Source organism: Callorhinus ursinus, unplaced genomic scaffold (assembly GCF_003265705.2).
Source record: "Callorhinus ursinus isolate GAN/ISIS: 27379988/994484 unplaced genomic scaffold, GSC_fseal_2.0 scaffold7, whole genome shotgun sequence".
Classification (NCBI taxonomy): Eukaryota; Metazoa; Chordata; class Mammalia; order Carnivora; family Otariidae; genus Callorhinus; species Callorhinus ursinus.
This window is the reverse complement of record NW_027397069.1, coordinates 75,664,200-75,683,264: the sequence shown is the minus strand read 5'-3', so window position 1 is coordinate 75,683,264 and position 19,065 is coordinate 75,664,200. Positions and strand designations below refer to the sequence as shown.

At 37.1% G+C, this 19,065-nt stretch overlaps 1 protein-coding gene across 2 annotated transcripts in view; it reads right to left on the bottom strand.

Moving 5' to 3' along the window:
- PSPC1 (paraspeckle component 1) overlaps positions 1 to 19,065 on the bottom strand; it is a 70,436-nt gene that overhangs the window by 24,101 nt on the left and 27,270 nt on the right. For both annotated transcript variants that reach the window (XM_073894816.1, XM_025875236.2), the window contains exons 4-6: positions 18,171 to 18,367; positions 10,200 to 10,284; positions 694 to 799 (exon numbers count right to left, since the gene is read on the bottom strand). In XM_073894816.1, coding sequence (XP_073750917.1) covers positions 694 to 799; positions 10,200 to 10,284; positions 18,171 to 18,367 — 388 coding nt within the window. The remainder of the gene's footprint in view (positions 1 to 693; positions 800 to 10,199; positions 10,285 to 18,170; positions 18,368 to 19,065) is intronic.

Genomic DNA, 19,065 nt, shown 5'->3' with positions numbered 1-19,065 from the left:
AGAAGTGACAATTTTTAAGATATGACAAAGATAGTTTTAAAAAGAGTCCTTATCTTCTAGGGATACATACTGAAATACTTACTAATGAAATCATTTAAAGCCAGGGATTTAATAAAAATAATTCGGGAAAGTGGCTATACTTAAAGATGAAAAGATCAGCTGTGTGTTGATAACGGTCATGATTGGGTAATGAGCACATACTGGTCTACATTTGTATATATCTAAAATCTTCCAATATAAAGAATTTTTATTTCATTTTTAAGTTTGTTTATTTAAATCATCTCCACACCCAACGTGGGGCTTGAACTCCCGACCCCAATATCAAGAGCTGCATGCTCTTCCAACTGAGCCAGCCAGGTGCCCCTAAAGAATTTTTAATATCAATGAATGTTGAAAATCAATCAAGTAGAGATGAAAGATTTACCAAGAGTTCTAATTTAGAACCATATATTTAAAAAAAGATAAAAATGGAGAAAATTTTAACATCCTTTTCATAAAACATTAATAGTATCTTCAGAAACTACTTTTAAGTTATTACCTGTAAGAGGTTAAGAAAATCATTAGTTTAACATAAACAAACATGACAAATTCAGAAAGATTAAAAAATATATAAACCAATATCCAAAGAATTCTAAATATGCATTGTACACCTGACAATATAAAATAATTTTAGTTAACTAGTATTTTACTTACATTTTCCATATAGTTTGGCTTAAAGCCCTCTTGTTGTCGCCTCAGTTCCTCCTGTTCTCTGTGTCGGATCATTTCTTCCTCACGGCGTCGATGCTCTTCCTCATGTCTGAAAGATTTTTAAATAAAAATTTCAGCCTGGTTGACATGTAAGCCATGATCAGGTATTTTATTCCAGGTAAAACAAAATCACTTACACAAGTTACTTTATACAAAATCTGTACGTGATGACTGACTTACTAGATTTACTTTCCTTCTAGTTTGCTCTAAGCCTTTCATAAATCAAATAACCCAAAGAAATAAAGTAACTAGGATAAATCAAAAAATAGAGTAATAACATGTAACTAAGAGAGTTAATATGCTTACAGTCAAGAAATCAGGAGTCCAAAAGCTCAAACATGTATTCTATTACTGTATAAAGAGAAAAGCCTGGGATCTATCACTGGCATAATAGAGTTCTTAAAGGCACTAAGAACCAATCCCGATATAAGCCACTACAAAGAACACCACTGCCTAGTCAAAAAAAATCTATTAAGTGTCAAAGGAACCCTTAACAAACCCTCTCTCCCCCATTTTATCAACCCACTGAGGAAAACCTCTGGAACAGGTGTCAGCCTACCATCTGTTTTTGTAAATTAAGTTTTATAAGATAATCATCTATTTAATGTCTATAGCTACCTTTGGGCCGGAGCAGTGCTGAGTAGTTGAGACAAAGATCATATGACCTGCAAAGCCTAAAATGTTTACTATTTAGCTCTTTCCCAGAAAAAGTATGCTAACCTCAGCCCTAGAGGTATGTGGGAGGAAAAAATATTGAACTATATATGTATGCAGAATTACAAATAAGTAATTACTTATGATTAAGAGAAAAAAACCTACAAAATATTATTAAATACACTCACATTATATTGGCATGTATGTCAATGCATATTCAAGTATATATGCCCTCTACTCAAAAACAAAAAACATTACTTCAGGAGTGCTTGGGTGGCTCAGTCGTGAAGCGTCTGCCTTCAGCTCAGGTCATGATCCCAGGGTCCTGGGATCGAGGCCCACATTGGGCTCCCTGCTCTGCAGGAAGCCTGCTTCTCCCTCTCCCACTCCCCCTGCTTGTGTTCCTGCTCTCTCTCTGTCAAATAAATAAATAAAATCTTAAAAAAAATTATTTCAATAGTGAAGACTATATAATACTGATGCGCTCTCATTAAGTGTCATTTTCTGTTGCTCTTATAAGTACCTTCCTACACTAAGTGTAATACTTGAATTCCAAGATACTGTTGTTTCCTGTATATGCCTCCCCTAAACACAAGTCCACGAACTAAAAAAAATGGTGTTATTTCCCACAGCAGAAAACCTAGCTGTTAGAAGAGTTTGGGTCAGACCACAAAGTAACAATGTTCCTAAGGGATTTTAAGCAAAATCTAGACTATTTTGAGATTTTTGTCTAAGTCCCCAATATACATTTCTATTCAGGTAAACTGAATATTCAAATAAAGTGGTTAATCCACTTCTTGGACATTAACACTCATGAATTTTAAGGGAAAGAAAATATTTTCATAGTCACACATCTGAAAATGTACACAGGTACAGGTAAAAATCCTGTATTCAAAAACTCCACTACTACGTATGTTTTTAAACTGATTTTTCACGATTTCAAAAAGGGTCCATATACTATTATTATACCACTAATAGGATCTGGGACAGGACCCAGTAATCAACCACACTGGTATTTTTGCAGTAAGATGAAAATTCACTTTTGTGAAAATAGTAAAGGTGTGACACGACCCCAACATAAATGCAGGTCAGGTTTTGTCATCAAATAGGCTCATATCAGATCCTGCCACTAAATGTTACATGAAAAAGCTTTTGGTTTTCAAATTTGGATACTCCAAATAAGTTTTTTCTCTCTAAATATACTTTCTTAAGCCAGTTTTGTCAATCTTATAAGGTGAAACAGAGTCCAAACTATCTGGCTTGTTAACAGTTAAAGCTGTCTTATGTATGGTAGGAGCCACAGTCAGCTGTATTTCTTCAATTTAACTGCCATAGTTTTATTTGCTTTGTCTTGAAAGTATAGGATATTTTTGACAATTATTGGTATAAGTTCCTAGACACATTCAGTCTTTCTTGGTCTTTCATGAACTTAACATTTTTTCTTTTCCAGCGGCAGATACGTTTCACTGACCCGGGCCTGGGGCAGACCGGAATCCTCACCCACAGCAAGGGGTGGAAGTGAGGTTGCAAATAAAATGTGATTTGTGGTAGGACTGCAGGTTTTGGCTATACTGAGAGCCAAGGACCTGGTTAGCTGGTAGCTGCAAAGTTTGACTTTTCTGTTGATTGTATCTGCAGGTGCAGCAGGAAAGGCAAAGCCTGACTTTCCTGCTGGTTGCATCTGCAGGAGGAAGTAGCAGGGAGGCAAGGAGTCCAGAAGCTGGATTCGTGGGGCACAGGGAGGAAGTCCAGTCTGTTGGTTACCACGTTCCATCTGCTTTTGTAAGTACAAGGCACCACGAGGCTGGAGGACCTCTGTCTGGGTGGGTGGGCTAAAAGTGGCCAGGCACAGCCTCATGTAAAACTTTTCTTGAGCTGCAAGAAAAGCTAGTGGTTTCTCTTCCTGTAGGGCCAAAAGCTTCTCCTGCAATTTCAGGATGTGTTCCATGGTCTCCTCTAGTGACATTCACTCTTCCAACTCCTTTTTCTTCTTTCCTGCTCTTCCTTCATCTTTTACACCTCTCCTTCCTCCGGTAGACCACATTCCTAGCTCCATCATGATGTGCCAGTGCAATACCCAGGCCATGGCACTGGAAAACTTGGGGCATTCCAGGAATGCAGGCATGGTGCTGCTAGGGATACTTGGGCCATGGGAGCCCTGCTCTGTCACTGACTACCAGAACTTGGACTGGACCTGTGGGGCAGCAGGTTCTCAGGGGATACCATGCCCAGCCGAGGCAGAAGCCCACTGATCTGCCATAGTCAGGTGTCTAATACTTGTCACCACAACCTACCAGCCTGGCAGGAGAGGTCTACCATGTGCACAGAGCCAGGCAATAGTCTCCAGCCTGGGCGCTCAGCACACCTTCCTCCCCATTAGCCTCAGAGTGAGCTTGACACTTTTTTATTTTTTTTTTAAAGATTTTATTTATTTGAGAGAGAGAATGAGAGAGAGCACGAGAGGGAAGAGGGTCGGAGGGAGAAGCAGACTCCCTGCTGAGCAGGGAGCCCGATGTGGGACTTGATCCCGGGACTCCAGGATCATGACCCGAGCCGAAGGCAGTCACTTAACCAACTGAGCCACCCAGGCGCCCGAGCTTGACACTTTTTTAAAGACAACTGATTATTTTGTACAATGTCTTTCAATCTGGGTTCATGTTTTATTTCCTCATGGGCTAGCCTGAGGTTATAATTTTTTGCCAAAAATCCCCACAGAAATGACAACGTATCCCTCTGACTGCATCATATCAAACAGTTCCTGATATCAATGTCTTATTACAGGTGATATGAACCTTAATACTTGGTAATGGTGGTGTCTGTTGCTTCTCCACTTTAAATTTACTGTTTTTCCATTTGTACCTAATACAAATGAGTATGCAAATTGTTTCTTAAGTTTCGGCAAAAACTGGAGCATCTGTCAGTAAATCTTGTCTGTAACAATTATTACTACTATTAACCCACTGGTGATCTTCTCTCATTCCTTCTGTACTGATTAACTGGAATTCTATACTATAAGGAAAACTCATCCATTCTCTTCCATTTATTTATTTATTCAATTATTTACTTCTATCAGTATGGACTCACGGATATGTACTTTATTCCACAGTTTAAAATCTAATACTATACTGTGGCTGAAACTGTTACACCTTTGGCCATTTAGGAGCACCTTCAGTTTGCCTGTGTACTTTCAATACGCCCCATCTTTTTTTTTTTTTTAAGATTTTATTTATCTGAGAGAGAGAGAGACAGCGAAAGAGGAAACACAAGCAGGGGGAGTGGAAGAGGGAGAAGCAGGCTTCCCGCTGAGCAGGGAGCCTGATGCAGGGCTTGATCCCAGGACCCTGGGATCATGACCTGAGCCAAAGGCAGATGCTTAACAACTGAGCCACCCAGGCGCCCCAATATGCCCCATCTTTTATGAGTACAGGCCTACTTCATTTTATTCAGCTTTGCCTTACTGTGCACTTCACATACAGTGGGGGGTTTTTTGTTTTTATTTTTACAAATTGAAGGTTTGGGTCAACTCTGCATCAAGCACTGCCCCATTTTTCCAAATGCATTTGCTCACTTTGTGTCTCTGTGTCAGTTTTGGTAGGTAACTATCACAATATTTCATTATTATTATTATATCTGTAACGGTGATGTGTTTGATGTGTTACTACTATAATTGTTTTGAGATGCCACAAACCACATCCATATAAGACCAAACATTATCAGTAAATACTATGTGTGTTCTAACTGCTCCATCAACAAGCCATTCCCCCATCCCTCCCATCTGTCTCCTTCTCCTTGGGCCTCCCTACTCCCTAAGATACAACAATATTGAAATTAGGCCCATGCCTAGTCCTAGAATGGTCTGAGTGTTCAAGTGAAGAGCTGCATGTCTCTCACTTTAAATCAAAAGCTAAAAATGATTAAGCTTAGTGAGGAAGGCATGTCAAAAGCTGAAAAAGGCCAAAAGCTGGGCCTCTTGCACGAAAGAGCCAAGTTGTGAATGCAAAGAAAAAGTTCTTCAGGGAAACTGAAAGTGACACTCCAGTGAACATACGAATAAGAAAACAAAACAACCTTGTTGCTGAAACGGAGGACTTTTAAGTAGTCTGCATAGAAGATCAAACGAGCCTCAATACTCCCTTAAGCCAAGGCCTAATCCAGATCAAGACCCTAATGCTATTTAACTGTATAAAAGTGGAAAAAGCAAGGAAGCTGCAGAAAAGTTTGAAGCCAGCAGAGATCCAGAAGCTGCCATCAAGTTACCCAGAAGATCTAGCTTAGTTAATTAATGAAAGTGGGTACACTAAACCACAGATTTTCAATGTAGATTAAATAACTTTATACTGGAAGAAGATGCCATCTAGGACATTCATAGCCATAGATGAGAAGTCAATGCCTGGATTCAAAGGACAGGCCGACTATCTTGTAAGGGGCTAACGCAGCCTGGTGACCTGAAGATGAAGCCAATGCTCACCGACCATTCTGAAAATCCTAGGGCCCTTAAAAATTATGTTCAATCCACTCTGCCTGTGCTCTACACATAGAACAACAAAGGCTGGATGACAGCACATCTACTTACAACACGACTGAATATTCTAAGCCCACTGCTGAGATCTACTGATCAGTAAAAAAAGATTCCTTTCAAAATACTGCTGCTCCTTGACAATGTGCCTGGTCACCCAAGAGGTGTGATGGCGATATACAACAAGATTAATGTTGTTTTCATGCCTGCTGACACAACATCCATCCTGCAGCCCCACAGATCAAGGAGCAATTTCAACTTTCAGGTCTTATTATTTAATAAATACATTTCATAAGGCTATAGCTGCCTTAGACAGTGATTCCTCTGATACATCTGGGCAAAGCAGAATGAGAAACTTCTAGAAAGGATTCACCATTCTAGATACCATTAAGAACATCTGTGCTTCATGGGAAGCACGGGAAGAGGTCTAACTATCAACACTAACAGGAGTTTGGAAGAAGTTGATTCCAACCTAACCCTCATGGATGCCTTTCCGCTGAGGGGTTCAAGACATCAGTGGGGGAAGTAAATGCAGATGTGGTGGAAACAGCAAGCAAACTAGAAGCGGGGCCTGAAGATGGGACCACACTGATGCAATCCCATGATAAAACTTTAACGAATGAGGTGTAAAGAAAGTGGTTTCTGGAGATGGACTCTACTCCTGGTGAAGATGTTGTGAAGACTGCTGAAATGACAACAAGGAACTTAGCATATTACATAAATGTAGTTGGTAGCACATCAGCAGGGTTTGAGAGGAATGACTCCCAATTTTGAAAGAAGTTCTACTTTGGGGTAAAATGGTATCAAACAGCACCACATGCTATAGAAAAATCTTGCCTGCAAGGAAGACTATTCATGCGGCAAATTTCAATATCATCTTATTTTAAGAAATTGCCACAACCACCCCAACCTTCAGCAACTACCAACCTGATCAGTATTTTTTTAATTAAGGCATGCACATTCTTTTAAACATAATACTATTTCACACTTAATAAATTATAATTTATAGGTGTGAATATAACTTGTATGCCCTGGGAAACCGAAGAATTCATTTGACACACTACTGTGACATTCACTTTACAGCACTGGTCTAGATCTGAATCTGCAGTATCTCCAAGGTACGTCTACGAGAGGGTTTGAGAGGATTCCTATTCTGAAAGAAGTTCTACTGTGGGTAAAATGCTATCAAACAGCACCACACGCTACAGAGAAATCGTATGTGAAAGAGAGTCAAAAACTGCCACAGCCTTCCCAACCTTCAGCAACCATCACCCTGATCAGTCAGCAACCATCAACATCAAGGAAAGACATTCCACCAACAAAAAGATTACAACTCACTGAAAGCTCAGATGATGGTTAGCACTTTTTATCAATAAAGGGTTTTTTCTTTGAGGTGTGTACATTTTTTAGACATAATGTTCTTGTACACTTGTTACACTATAACACAGTGTTAACATAACTTTTACATGCACTGGGAAGCCAAAAAATTCATTAGATACACCTTATTTCGATATTTGCTTTACTCCAGTGGTCTTGTACCTAACCTGCAGTATATCAGAGGTACACCTGTACTTTCTTATTCCCTGGCACAACATTCCAGGCTCATCCTGGACTTTTTAGTCCAGGAATCAACCACTTCTCCACAAAGCCTTAGTTTCTTTTATTATAGAATGGTGTTTGAAACAAGAATCTGGGCCCTAATAATGTGCTCCCTGTTACTGAGGCATTGCATCACTGCTTCTAGGTAGACAGGAGTTATGAAATGTATGTATGTATGTGAACCCACATATAAACACACATCTATATTTCTCTAAGTTAAATACCACTGAGTTCTATTGTTACCCCTGATCCCAATTCAACACCACAGGATTCATTTTAGTTTTAGCCTTTCTTTTTTCTTTCTCCAACAATGAGAAACCTGCATTTCATTATTATTTACTAATTTGTTCACTCAAAAAAGTATATGCATTCTTTTCATTAAAGACCTGATCAAAATAGGAAAAAAGTACACATACAAAAAGTTTCAGAACTACTAACCCATATCCCTGTGAGAAACACATTAGATTACAAAACATATTGCTTTTCTTGTAATTGGCCTATAGTGTCCAGTCAAGATAGTGTTTCCAAAGTTATTTAGGCTCCTTATTTTCTTCCTCATCCCCTTTCAGAGTGTTAATGTTATTCACTTGCAATGCAATTATTTATGTTCACTTGTTTGTTTTTTAAAAACTTTATTTTTAAGTTATCTCTACACTCATTCTGGGGCTCGAACTGACAACCCCAAGATCAAGTTGCATGCTCTACTGACTGAGCTAGCCAGGCACCCCCATTTTTATGTGGGTTTTTTTTTTAATGCCCTCTTATTGGTTCTCCCACATTGTTTGGTTAAATTATTTATTTTTTTGAGAAGTGAAGGGTAGAGTACTAATTCTAAAAGCCTAGCTGTCAAATATAAGGGAAAATGGAGTCAGAGTTTTATACTTGGGAGGGAAGGTTTCCTTTTCTTTGTACAAGGAGAACAGACTTTGACATACTTACATAAAAAGGAAAAAAACAACGACAAAGAAATTGGCAAAAGGTCCCTTGTGTAAGGAGATATGGGAAGTTTTATATAATAGTGGTTCTCAAACTTTATGATGCATACAAATCACCTGGAAGATTAAGCACAGGTGGCTGAGCTCCACCCATATAGTTTCTGATTCACCGGTTGGGGAAGTGGAGGCTTATAATTGGAATGCTGAAGCTGTCTGTCCAAATATCATAATTTGAGAAGTAATTTAGAGTAAAATCAGAGTAGTTGCAAGACAGAAACATACACTGACATAAGCAGGTACAAAATTAGAAAAAATACATTAAAATATACTGAATACTACCTATCTCCAGACCATAAAGACACCTGACACTTACTCAAGGCTTTTTGCCTTCTTTTTTATTTTTTTATTTCCCATGAGCACCTTACTTCCTACCACAAGCACTTACTACTTTTATAACACTTTATTCTTTTTTAAAAGATTTTATTTATTTAACAGAGAGAGAGACAGCAAGAGAGGGAACACAATTAGGGGGAGTGGGAGAGGGAGAAGCAGGCTTCCCACTGAGCAGGGAGTCCGATGTGGGGCTCGAGCCCAGGACTGTAGGATCATGACCTAAGCCCAAGGCAGATGCCCAACAACTGAGCCACCCAGGCGCCCCTTTTATAACACTAAAAAACAAAACTCTGAGGGGTGCCTGGGTGGCTCAGATGGTTAAGCTGGGCTCCCAGCTCAGCAGGGGTCTGCTTCTCCTTCTCTCCATGCTCATGCTCTCTCTCTGTCTTAAATGAATAAATAAAATCTTGAAAAAATAAAGAACAAAAAAATTAAAAAATAAAAAACAAAACTTTGGGGCACCTGGATGGAGCAGTTAGTTGAGCATCTGACTCTTGGTTTCAGCTCAGGTCATGACCTAAGAGTGCTGAGATTCAGCCCCATGGCAGCCTCCACGCTCAGTGGCAAGTCTGCTTGATATTCCTTCTCTCTCTCTCCCTCTGATCCTCCACCCCACACTTGCTCTTTTTCTCTAAAATTAATTGAAAAACTTTCTTAAATAAAAAAACAAAACTTTAAGTTTGTTTTAATCTATCATAGCTTTGTTCATAACACTTCCTATTATGATTTTTAACAACTTTAAGAGTAATATTTATCTCATTAGATTTCACAATTAAATATTCCTAGTACAAGAAAAGCTGTTAATTTTTGTTTATATATCTTGGATCAACCACTCCCCCAAAGTCCTTATTTAACCTAGAAGATTTTAAGTTGACCATCACAGTCATCTATTTTATACTGAGATTTTAAATACCCATACCCCTTTTTATCATATATTCCACTTCCACAAATCTTTTTTAAGCAAATTATCAGAAGCACAAAGATGTATAAAAGCATTCACATGGAAAAACAAAACAAGAACAGTTCAAATATGTCCACCTCTAGAAAAATGATCCAGTAATTCACAGTGCATTCTTAGAGCAAATTATATGCAATACCTAAGCCCCTTATGTAAGTTCACAGTGAATGCAATCAAAGTGTCCATAACCAGCTTGGGGGGGGGAAATCATAATACCAAAGAATTATGCTAATTTGTAGAGTAATTCCCAAAGTATAGTAAAGATAGACAATTTTGTTATTTTTTTCTGTATTTTCCAACTTGTACAACTTGTTTATAATAGGCAGTGGGGAATTTTATTAAAAACACAATGAAAACTACATATATTCACATATATATTACAATGTTCTTTTACCTCAGTTGTATTTGCTTCCGTTTTTGTAACTCTTGGTTTCTGAGTTCTTCCAAGCGTCTGAGTTCTTCTTGACGCCTCATGAGATCTATAAAATATTGATTACACATTAATATTTTTACCTTCCCTTTTTTTTTTAAATCAATAATCATATAGATTCTCTACTGCTGGCAATATATTTAGCAACTTATTCATACTCATGCACCTCGCCTTTTTTGTCTATTATATCATTTTATAATGAAAAATTATAAGCTGTGTAATCAAATTAGTATCTTTTCTGGACCTGTTTCTTCGTATATATGAAAATAATAAAATTTATCCTTACGTTAAGAAATTAAAATGGGTAGTACTGTTTTAACGTAAGGCCTGGAACATATTAAGAACAGAATAAATGGTAGCTATATTTTCATATACATTCCTTCAAATTAGAATTTTTTTCAGCCACGAATGTAAAGCCCTAAAGGATGCCTTGGGAGACATGAGCAGAGGGCACATAAGAACCAAAACAAACAGTAAGAATAACAGGATACTGTTTAACTTCCAAAGAATATCCCCCTCCCAGTAAATTAGCCTAAGATTTCTCCCACACAAAGTCAGTTTCTTATGAAAAAAGGCTGTAAGAGAATTCCTGGGGGTGGGAGATGAATTCTGATACTAACAAGATTATTTTAAACAAGATGAGAATTCCCCTAGTCACTAACCATTGCCATATCATCAAGAACAGGCAGGGGATCCAGAGTAGTATAAGATTAGAAAAAGCACATTTCTTTTGCCCAAATGCTAAAAATCTTTGTAATAAGCTTACCAATGTGTATACACACATGGATTAAAAAACATTAATGGCACAATTACTGGTTGTGCTTTTATTTGCCCTTTCTCTTATCACATTATCTGAAATTTCTAATGTGAACATAAATTACCTCAATTGAACATTTCTTAATAAATCACTATTATCAACTTATATAATAAAATACTAACAGTTACAGTTATTCTATGTGCCAATAACCATAATAATATAACCACAACAAAATAGGCATCATAACCCTAACAAGGTAAATATTATCGTCCCCATTTTACGGACTGAAAACAGCTGAATTATATATTACTTATGTCAAAAAAAAAAGATTCAGACAGATTACAAATGTATTATAACCATCCAGCTAGGGTAAGGTAGTGACCAGGGGATTCCAACAAGATGCGTGAAAACACTTAGCTACCTTAAAAACCATCAAAAACTACTACAATGATTTCAAACATTGAGACAATTAGTTGTCAACCTTAACTGCTCATGAAAACTACTTAAGTACCTTTTAACCAGACGAATTAAATCAAAATCTCTTGGGATGTAGACATCGGTATTTTTTTTTTAAAGCACCCTATTTGACTTCACTGTACAAACATTGAGAACCATACAACTATCAGATAATTACTTTAGTTGGAGAAACATAGTAGATACCAAAAATATGTATCTACTTATATTCCTAAGGGGAAATGCTTCGATAAGCTAAAATGTGGAAAGTGTACTACGATCATTAATTATCCAAGAAAGTCTATCCAGTATATCCTGTAACAATTCTGTCATGGTTTTGCAGGTTAGCTGCTATTAAATCAGGGACAAATTACCATATATAATGATGTAAAATGTGCATTACATTTTCTTCCACAAAAAGGAGTAAGAAAAAAACATAAACATTTGTTTTCTGGCAACTAGATTTTCTCCCTTTAAGCTGTGCCAGTTGAGAAAACTGCTTTAACCTCTCAGATAGTATTTCCCGATCTGTTAACAGTGGTTATTTAGCCCAAAGAATCCAACAATAAAGTTAACAGATAAGCACATTATGCAATTTAAGTAAGAGCACTATCAACTTAAAGCAAAACTACCATTTTACATTTACTAAATTATTTAAGTTGCTAATATCCAAGGTTCCTGAAATTTCAACAAAGCTTACATATTTGTACACTGCCATAGTAATATCCTTCTGAGGGGAATAAATTACGAAAAAAATACATACATACACATACATATATATAGCTATATTATATATATATACAGCTATATATATATATATATACACACACAGCTATATATAGCTGAAGTGTTTTCAACCTTTGATCCAGTAAATCAGTCAGAGATTTTTCTTAAAAATATAATCCAAAGGCATCCGTCCATACACATAAAGACATCAGCTGCAGCACTACTTATTACTAGACCAAAAAACATTTGAAAATGCTTTCCTAATTTAATAACAAAGAACATAAAATTACATCTATATAATATAAATATATGGGAATATAAGGGAATAAAGGGGAATACAGACAAATTTAAAGTTTGATCGGGACTGTGTTTTCTCAATTTAATATCCTTCAAGACATGAAACCTGAATGTATACTCTCTGATCTAACAGTCTATTTTCCAGAAATACAGGCACTGAATCTACATTTTTTAAACATTTTGTTTAGTTATTTGACAGAGAGAGAGTGCACAAGCAGGGGGGAGCAGCAGGCAGAGGGAGAGGGAGAAGCAGGTTCCCTGCTGAGCAGCGGGCCCAATGTCAAACTCGATCCCAGGACCTTGGGATCATGACCTGAGCTGAAGGCAGACGCTTAACCAACTGAGCCACCCAGGTGGCTACAGATTTTAAGGGCATATTTAGTCCCAAAGAAAAGTTGAAACACTATACTGTTACAACAAGATGTATCTTTTTTTTATTAAAGATTTTTATTTATTTGACAGAGAGAGACAGTGAGAGAGGGAACACAAGCAGGGGGAGTGGGAGAGGGAGAAGCAGGCTTCCCACCGAGCAGGGAGCCTGACACGGGGCCCGATCCCAGGACCCTGGGATCATGACCTGAGCTGAAGGCAGACGCTTAACAACCAAGCCACCCGGGCACCCCACAACAAGATGTATCTTAAATACAAGAATGAAAAGATGTAAAGATATAATAAAGAAGAGTAAAATGTTAGAATCTAAATAGTGAACACCTTAAAATTCCTTCAACATTATGTTTACAATTTCTCTTAACAAGGGGTGCCTGGGTGGCTCATTTGGTTAAGCATCTGACTTCTGATCTTGGCTCAAGTCTTGATCTTGGAGTTGTGAGTTCATGCCCTATATTGGGCTCCATTCTGGGTGTGGAGCCTACTTAAAAAGAAAAAGAAAAGAAAAAAAATTTATCTTAACAAAATGTTTGGGGCAGGAGGGTGGGTGGGTAGGGAACACATCCTGGATAAGTTACTGGACTTAAGAAGAAAGAATCCAGATCAAGTCACTTACGAGACGGGAAAAAATTCAGGCTTACCTCAGACTTCCCCACAGAAACATTCAATGCTACAAAACAATGAAACATGCTATCAAGTACTTAAGAAAGGAAGGGAGAAAAAAATCAATGAATTTCAAACACCAGTTTAAAATATAAGGATCACAGATAATATTTTAGAAGACACAAGAACGCAAGGAATGTTGTTTTTATGAACCCTTCCTTAAATCACGAGGACAGACATCAATCAAATGAACAGAAAAGTCATGACTCATCTATTTAAAATAGGGTTAAGATTTAAATGTGTTAGGATTATCATAAAGAACATTAAGTTGAAATGAAAACATGCTATTGAAGAGATATGTCCACTTCCATGTTCAGTCCAACATTCACAACAGTGACCGTATGGAAACCTAAGTGTCCATCAACGAGCGAACGGATAAAGATGTGGTGTGTATACATACATATATATGTATACACACTCACAGACATAATATACATACACACAGACACACACACAATCGAATATTGTTCAGCCACAAGAAAATGAAACCCTACGTTTCCAAGAACATGGATGAACCTTGAGGACATTAAAGCTCAGTGAAATATGCCAAAGAAAGACAAATACTGCAAAGAACTTATATGTGGAATCTAAAAAACTCAAACTCATAGAAACAAAGTAGAAAGTGGCTGTCAGGGGCTGGCAAGTGGGGTAAATACGGAGAGGTTGGTAAAAGGGTAACAAGTTTCACCTATAATAATAAGACCTGAGGATTCAACATATAATGTAGTGACTATAGTTGATAACAGTGTATTGTGTAATTGAAAACTAAGAGAGTAAAACTTAAGTGTTCTGCAACAGCAGAAAAATAAACAAAATCAGCTTTTATACTAAAAAAGAAAAAATTAATGTCATAAATGTAGACAAATAAGATGCAAAATAAAAGTTGAGAGGGGGGTGCCTGCGTGGCTCAGTCATTAAGCGTCTGCCTTCAGCTCAGGTCATGATCCCAGGGTCCTGGGATTGAGCCCCGCATCTGGCTCCCTGCTCAGTGGGAAGCCTGCTTCTCCCTCTCACACACACACCCTGCTTGGGTTCCCTCTCTTGCTGTCTCTCTTTGTCAAATAAATAAATAAAATCTTAAAAAAAAAAAAAAAGTTGAGAGGAAAAGAGAATGGAGGAATAAATTATGCCTATTTCCTTGGGGTTTTTTTCCTTCAGTAATCAGGACCAAAAGATATTTAAAGGCAATATACTTCCACTACTTGATTTATCAGTACGAAGGCATACATAAACAGTGATAATCATAAAATTCCAGTGGTGGTAGAGGAGATAGTAATAACAAAATGCATGGCAGAGTTAATCTCATCTATTGAAAGTTTGTAACTACAGGAACAAAGATAATACAAAAATAACCATGAAGAAAATTCAGGAACTGCCTCCTATGCTGATGATCAAAAACAGAGGGAGGAGGAAAAAAATAACCTGTAATAGTATAATGGAATTTGGATCCAGAAAGGATTAAATAAACATCCGTGAAGTACAAAAGTACAATTATTAGAACATATTGGTGTATCCATGAAGAATTAAGATTTACAAAACTCTGCTAAGGTATATACATAAATATTCATTGAAGCACTGCTTTTACTAACTGGAAAAAGAACTAGATATCAATCAACAGAAGAGGAGCTAAACTAATTATATCCATTTAGCAGAGTATCATGCAGCCATTTAAAAAATGAGGCAGATCTTCTGTAGAAAGTAAAACAGCAAGGAACAGAAAAAGATAAATAGGGGATTTTTTGGTTATAAATAAATATACATATCTACTGACATATTCAAGTTTTCTTTTCATTAAGGGATATACAAAAGAAACTGTTAAAATACAGAAGACAACACTGTGACTCCTACAAGAAAGCAGAAGGTGGGGGCAGGGGAGGAGACACTTTTTCTGTACTATTTGAGTTTTCTATTTCCATAAGTCAACTAAAGAGCTGTTTCTGTTTCTGCACAGCCACAGAACAAAGATTACTAAAGTCCCCCCGCTGACCTGAATAAACCCTTAGAAATGCTGTATGAAATGTAAAATTGTAAAACTGTAAATTTAAAAAAAAAAAAAATTTATCACCTGCAGACTTTTGCCAAAATAAACACAAGATGTACTTCAGCAGAAGTAAACCCAGAAGGAGTAGGCTACACTAAACAATGTGCTTTTCTAATATTATAAACCAAAATATTGTTAACAGGGGTTATAAAGAAACACACAAAAAGCAATGAAAAAAAGCTCATGGGAAATAACTTTGCAAAATTATTCTTCAAAAGTCAAGCTTTAGGGATGAAGCAAATCTAAGAGCTCAGAAGAGCTTTATGAGGCCAAAAGAAATGTTGTTCTTTGTCATCACTATATCCTCAAATACTTGTGTCTTCTACAACTGACATTAAAAAATATGTGAAGTAATGACTGTCATAATAGTTTGTCATCATTAGCAACAAATATCTTATAGTACAAATGCTTCCATATTTAATCAATGTTATGTCCTAACTATGGCATGACTGTAGAGAGTGGCAAAGTGCCCAGCAGGCTATGAGCAGAAAACAATTCATATTGGACAGAAGTACTAGAGTAATCATGGGGCCCAGGAAATTAAATTTTTAAAAATTTCCCAGTCAATTCTCATGTGTTTTAAAGCCACAAAACCACCAGACTAGATAACCTTGAAGATCTCTCCTCCATCTCTAAGCAGCCAATGATTCTGTAACCCTATCTTATAAAACAATTTAAAATTTTCTGCTAGAGATTTAGTTTATCTTAAACATATGTAATATAAATGAGTTCAATTTTCTTTGAAGAGTGAACTTACAGAACTGCTAAGTTTAGTGTCCAAATGAAACCAGAAATGTCTGACTAGTTTCTATAGTTGCTGAGCTGGATTTTGTTTTAACTTAGTTTCAGCACAGTTATTTAGTGACTTGATCATAAATGTTCAATAACCATTTACTGAACAGAAAAAACAAATAAACAACCCAGACTTTTAGGAATCAAGAATCTATCAAAAGGATTTAAAGATGAATGATGATTGTATTTTTCACTTTTTAAAGGAATACTGACTCTAGTATAAAAGAATGGTTTACAGACCAAGATTAAATGACAGTCCAGTAAGAAGGCTACTGAAGAAATCTAGCTAAGCATCCTGTGCCTTCATCTCTGGGGGTAGCCAAAAGAAGGTAGGTAAATGTTTACTGAAACACTAAACTAAAAAAAAAAAAATTAACAGTAAAATAGAAAGCAATCAAATGCTTATTTTAAGAAATACAAAACTACTATGAATAGTTGAAAAAATGAGTGACAGGAATAACGAAGACATTATTTGGAGAATTAAAGAACAGAAAAGGAAAGAGATAAACAAAAAGAAAGATAGGCATAAAAAGAAAACCAGCAAGAGGATAGGGGAGAAGTGAGCTTCTAGATATATTTAGGCACCTTGTCAATGATAGGTATTTGACCAGTGAATATGAAAATATATGTGCTGCCGAAGCGAGCACTGACCAGTGAATATGAAAATAAATGATCACCCATTAGGACTGCTCTTAAAAGTTCAGCTGGCTCTGTCCCAAATGTTTAAAATATTCTTGCCAACTACAAAGAATTCAGTCTTCATGAATCCCCATATCTGTCAGCACACATGAATCTTTTTCACCCGTGCCAAAGAATATCCATCTGTATTCTTTTGACACACAGTACAATCTTAAAGTCAGCATTTGTCATAATTCTTCTTTCCAATAAACAAAATCTTTTAAAAGTTTTTATTTTAATTCCAGTTAGTTAATATACAGTGTTACATGTCAGGTGTACACCACAACAAAATCTTGATATGTGACTTTATGCCAAATCTACACACCAAGAATTACCCACTGTGCTTCTCTTTTTGCCAGCAGAATAAAGTATTTGTTACAGGCAAAATTTAACAACCTTAATAACCTCCAACAATACTATGTATGTAGGTAGAATTTTTTTTTTTAAGATTTTGTTTATTTGACAGAAAAAGCACAATAAGGGGGTGCAGCAGGCAGAGGGAGGGGGAAAAGCAGTCTCCCCACTGAGCAGGGAGCCAGATGCAGGGCTTGACCTCAGGATCCTGGGATCATGACCTAAGCTGAAGGCAGATGCTTAACCAACTGAGCAACCCAGGCACCCTTTTTTTCTTTTTAAACGCGGAGCTTGAACTCACAATGCGGGGCTTGAACTCACAACCCTGAGCTGAGATCAAGAGTTAGACACTTGGGCACCTGGGTGGCTCATTCTTTAAGTGTCTGCCTTTAAGCTCAGGTCATGATCCCAGGGTCTTGGGATTGGGCCCCACATCGGGTTCCCTGCTCAGCGGGAAGCCTGCTTCTCCCTCTCCCACTCCCCCTGCTTGTGTTCCTGCTCTCGCTATCTCTCTCTCTGTCAAATAAATAAAATCTTAAAAAAAAAAAAAAAGAGAGAGACACTCAACCAACTGAGCCACCCAGGCGCCAAAAACTTATTTTAATAAGGTATTTTTGCTTTTTTTTCTCTCTTTGAAAAGGGAGATTTTCATTTCTAATACAGTGAGAGTTCCAACTATCTCCAAAACTCCTAACTGGCAATTTAAATAACAACAGGTATCAATGGGAAATACGAACGAGCCTTAAGAAAAAAAAAATACCATATCTATATGAAAACCCATTTTTACCTTGCCTCATTAACATTAATTGGTGTTCATGCCTAGCTGCTTCCATTTCTGCTTCCAGTTTCTCTTTGGCTTCTCTGATGTTTCTATCAACCTGCTCACGCTGCTGCTTTTCCATTTCATCAAGAGCCTTCCATCGAGATGCATACTCAAATTCAAAGGTCCCAGGTTGAGCAAAACGTGGCGGCTGTTCTCTTTCCCTAAGTTTACATTTGAAAACATACAGAAATGTATGTTTAAAAGTCAAAACAACAAATAAGATAATAAGGACTACCATTTACTAAGCAGTTACAATGTTTATGTCACCGTGTCAGGCAAGTAAGTACTCGAAATGACTTACCTCATAGCAGTATTATAATTCATGTTTTAACAACCCTGAGTTTAAGAAACTGCCCAAGGATGCCCAGCTAGTAAGAACAGAACCAGGACTTGAACCTAAGCAATCTGATACTACAAGCTGCACTCCCCTAATTATCACCTTCAATAAGGCCTTGCTGGTTTTCACTGAACAAACAATTTTAGATAAGGCAATCTGCAACACATGAATCAAATATACCCTAAATTGTCTAGAATTAATTTTTTTTTCTAAAAGTAGTAACTTTTAGGGATAATACAAGCAGTTTATTGAGTGTTATGTGCTGGTTAACAGGCTATGCCAAAAAATAAAGGCCTCACTTATAAATATGTCTGTTAATTGTTGTACCTCAAGAACCTAGCACAGTATCTGGCACATTGTATACATTTAACATTTCTTTCTTTTTTTTTATTTATTTGAGAGAGAGAGAATGAGAGAGAGCACGAGAGGGAAGAGGGTCAGAGGGAGAAGCAGACTCCCTGCTGAGCAGGGAGCCCAATGCGGGACTCAATCCCGGGACTCCAGGATCATGACCTGAGCCCA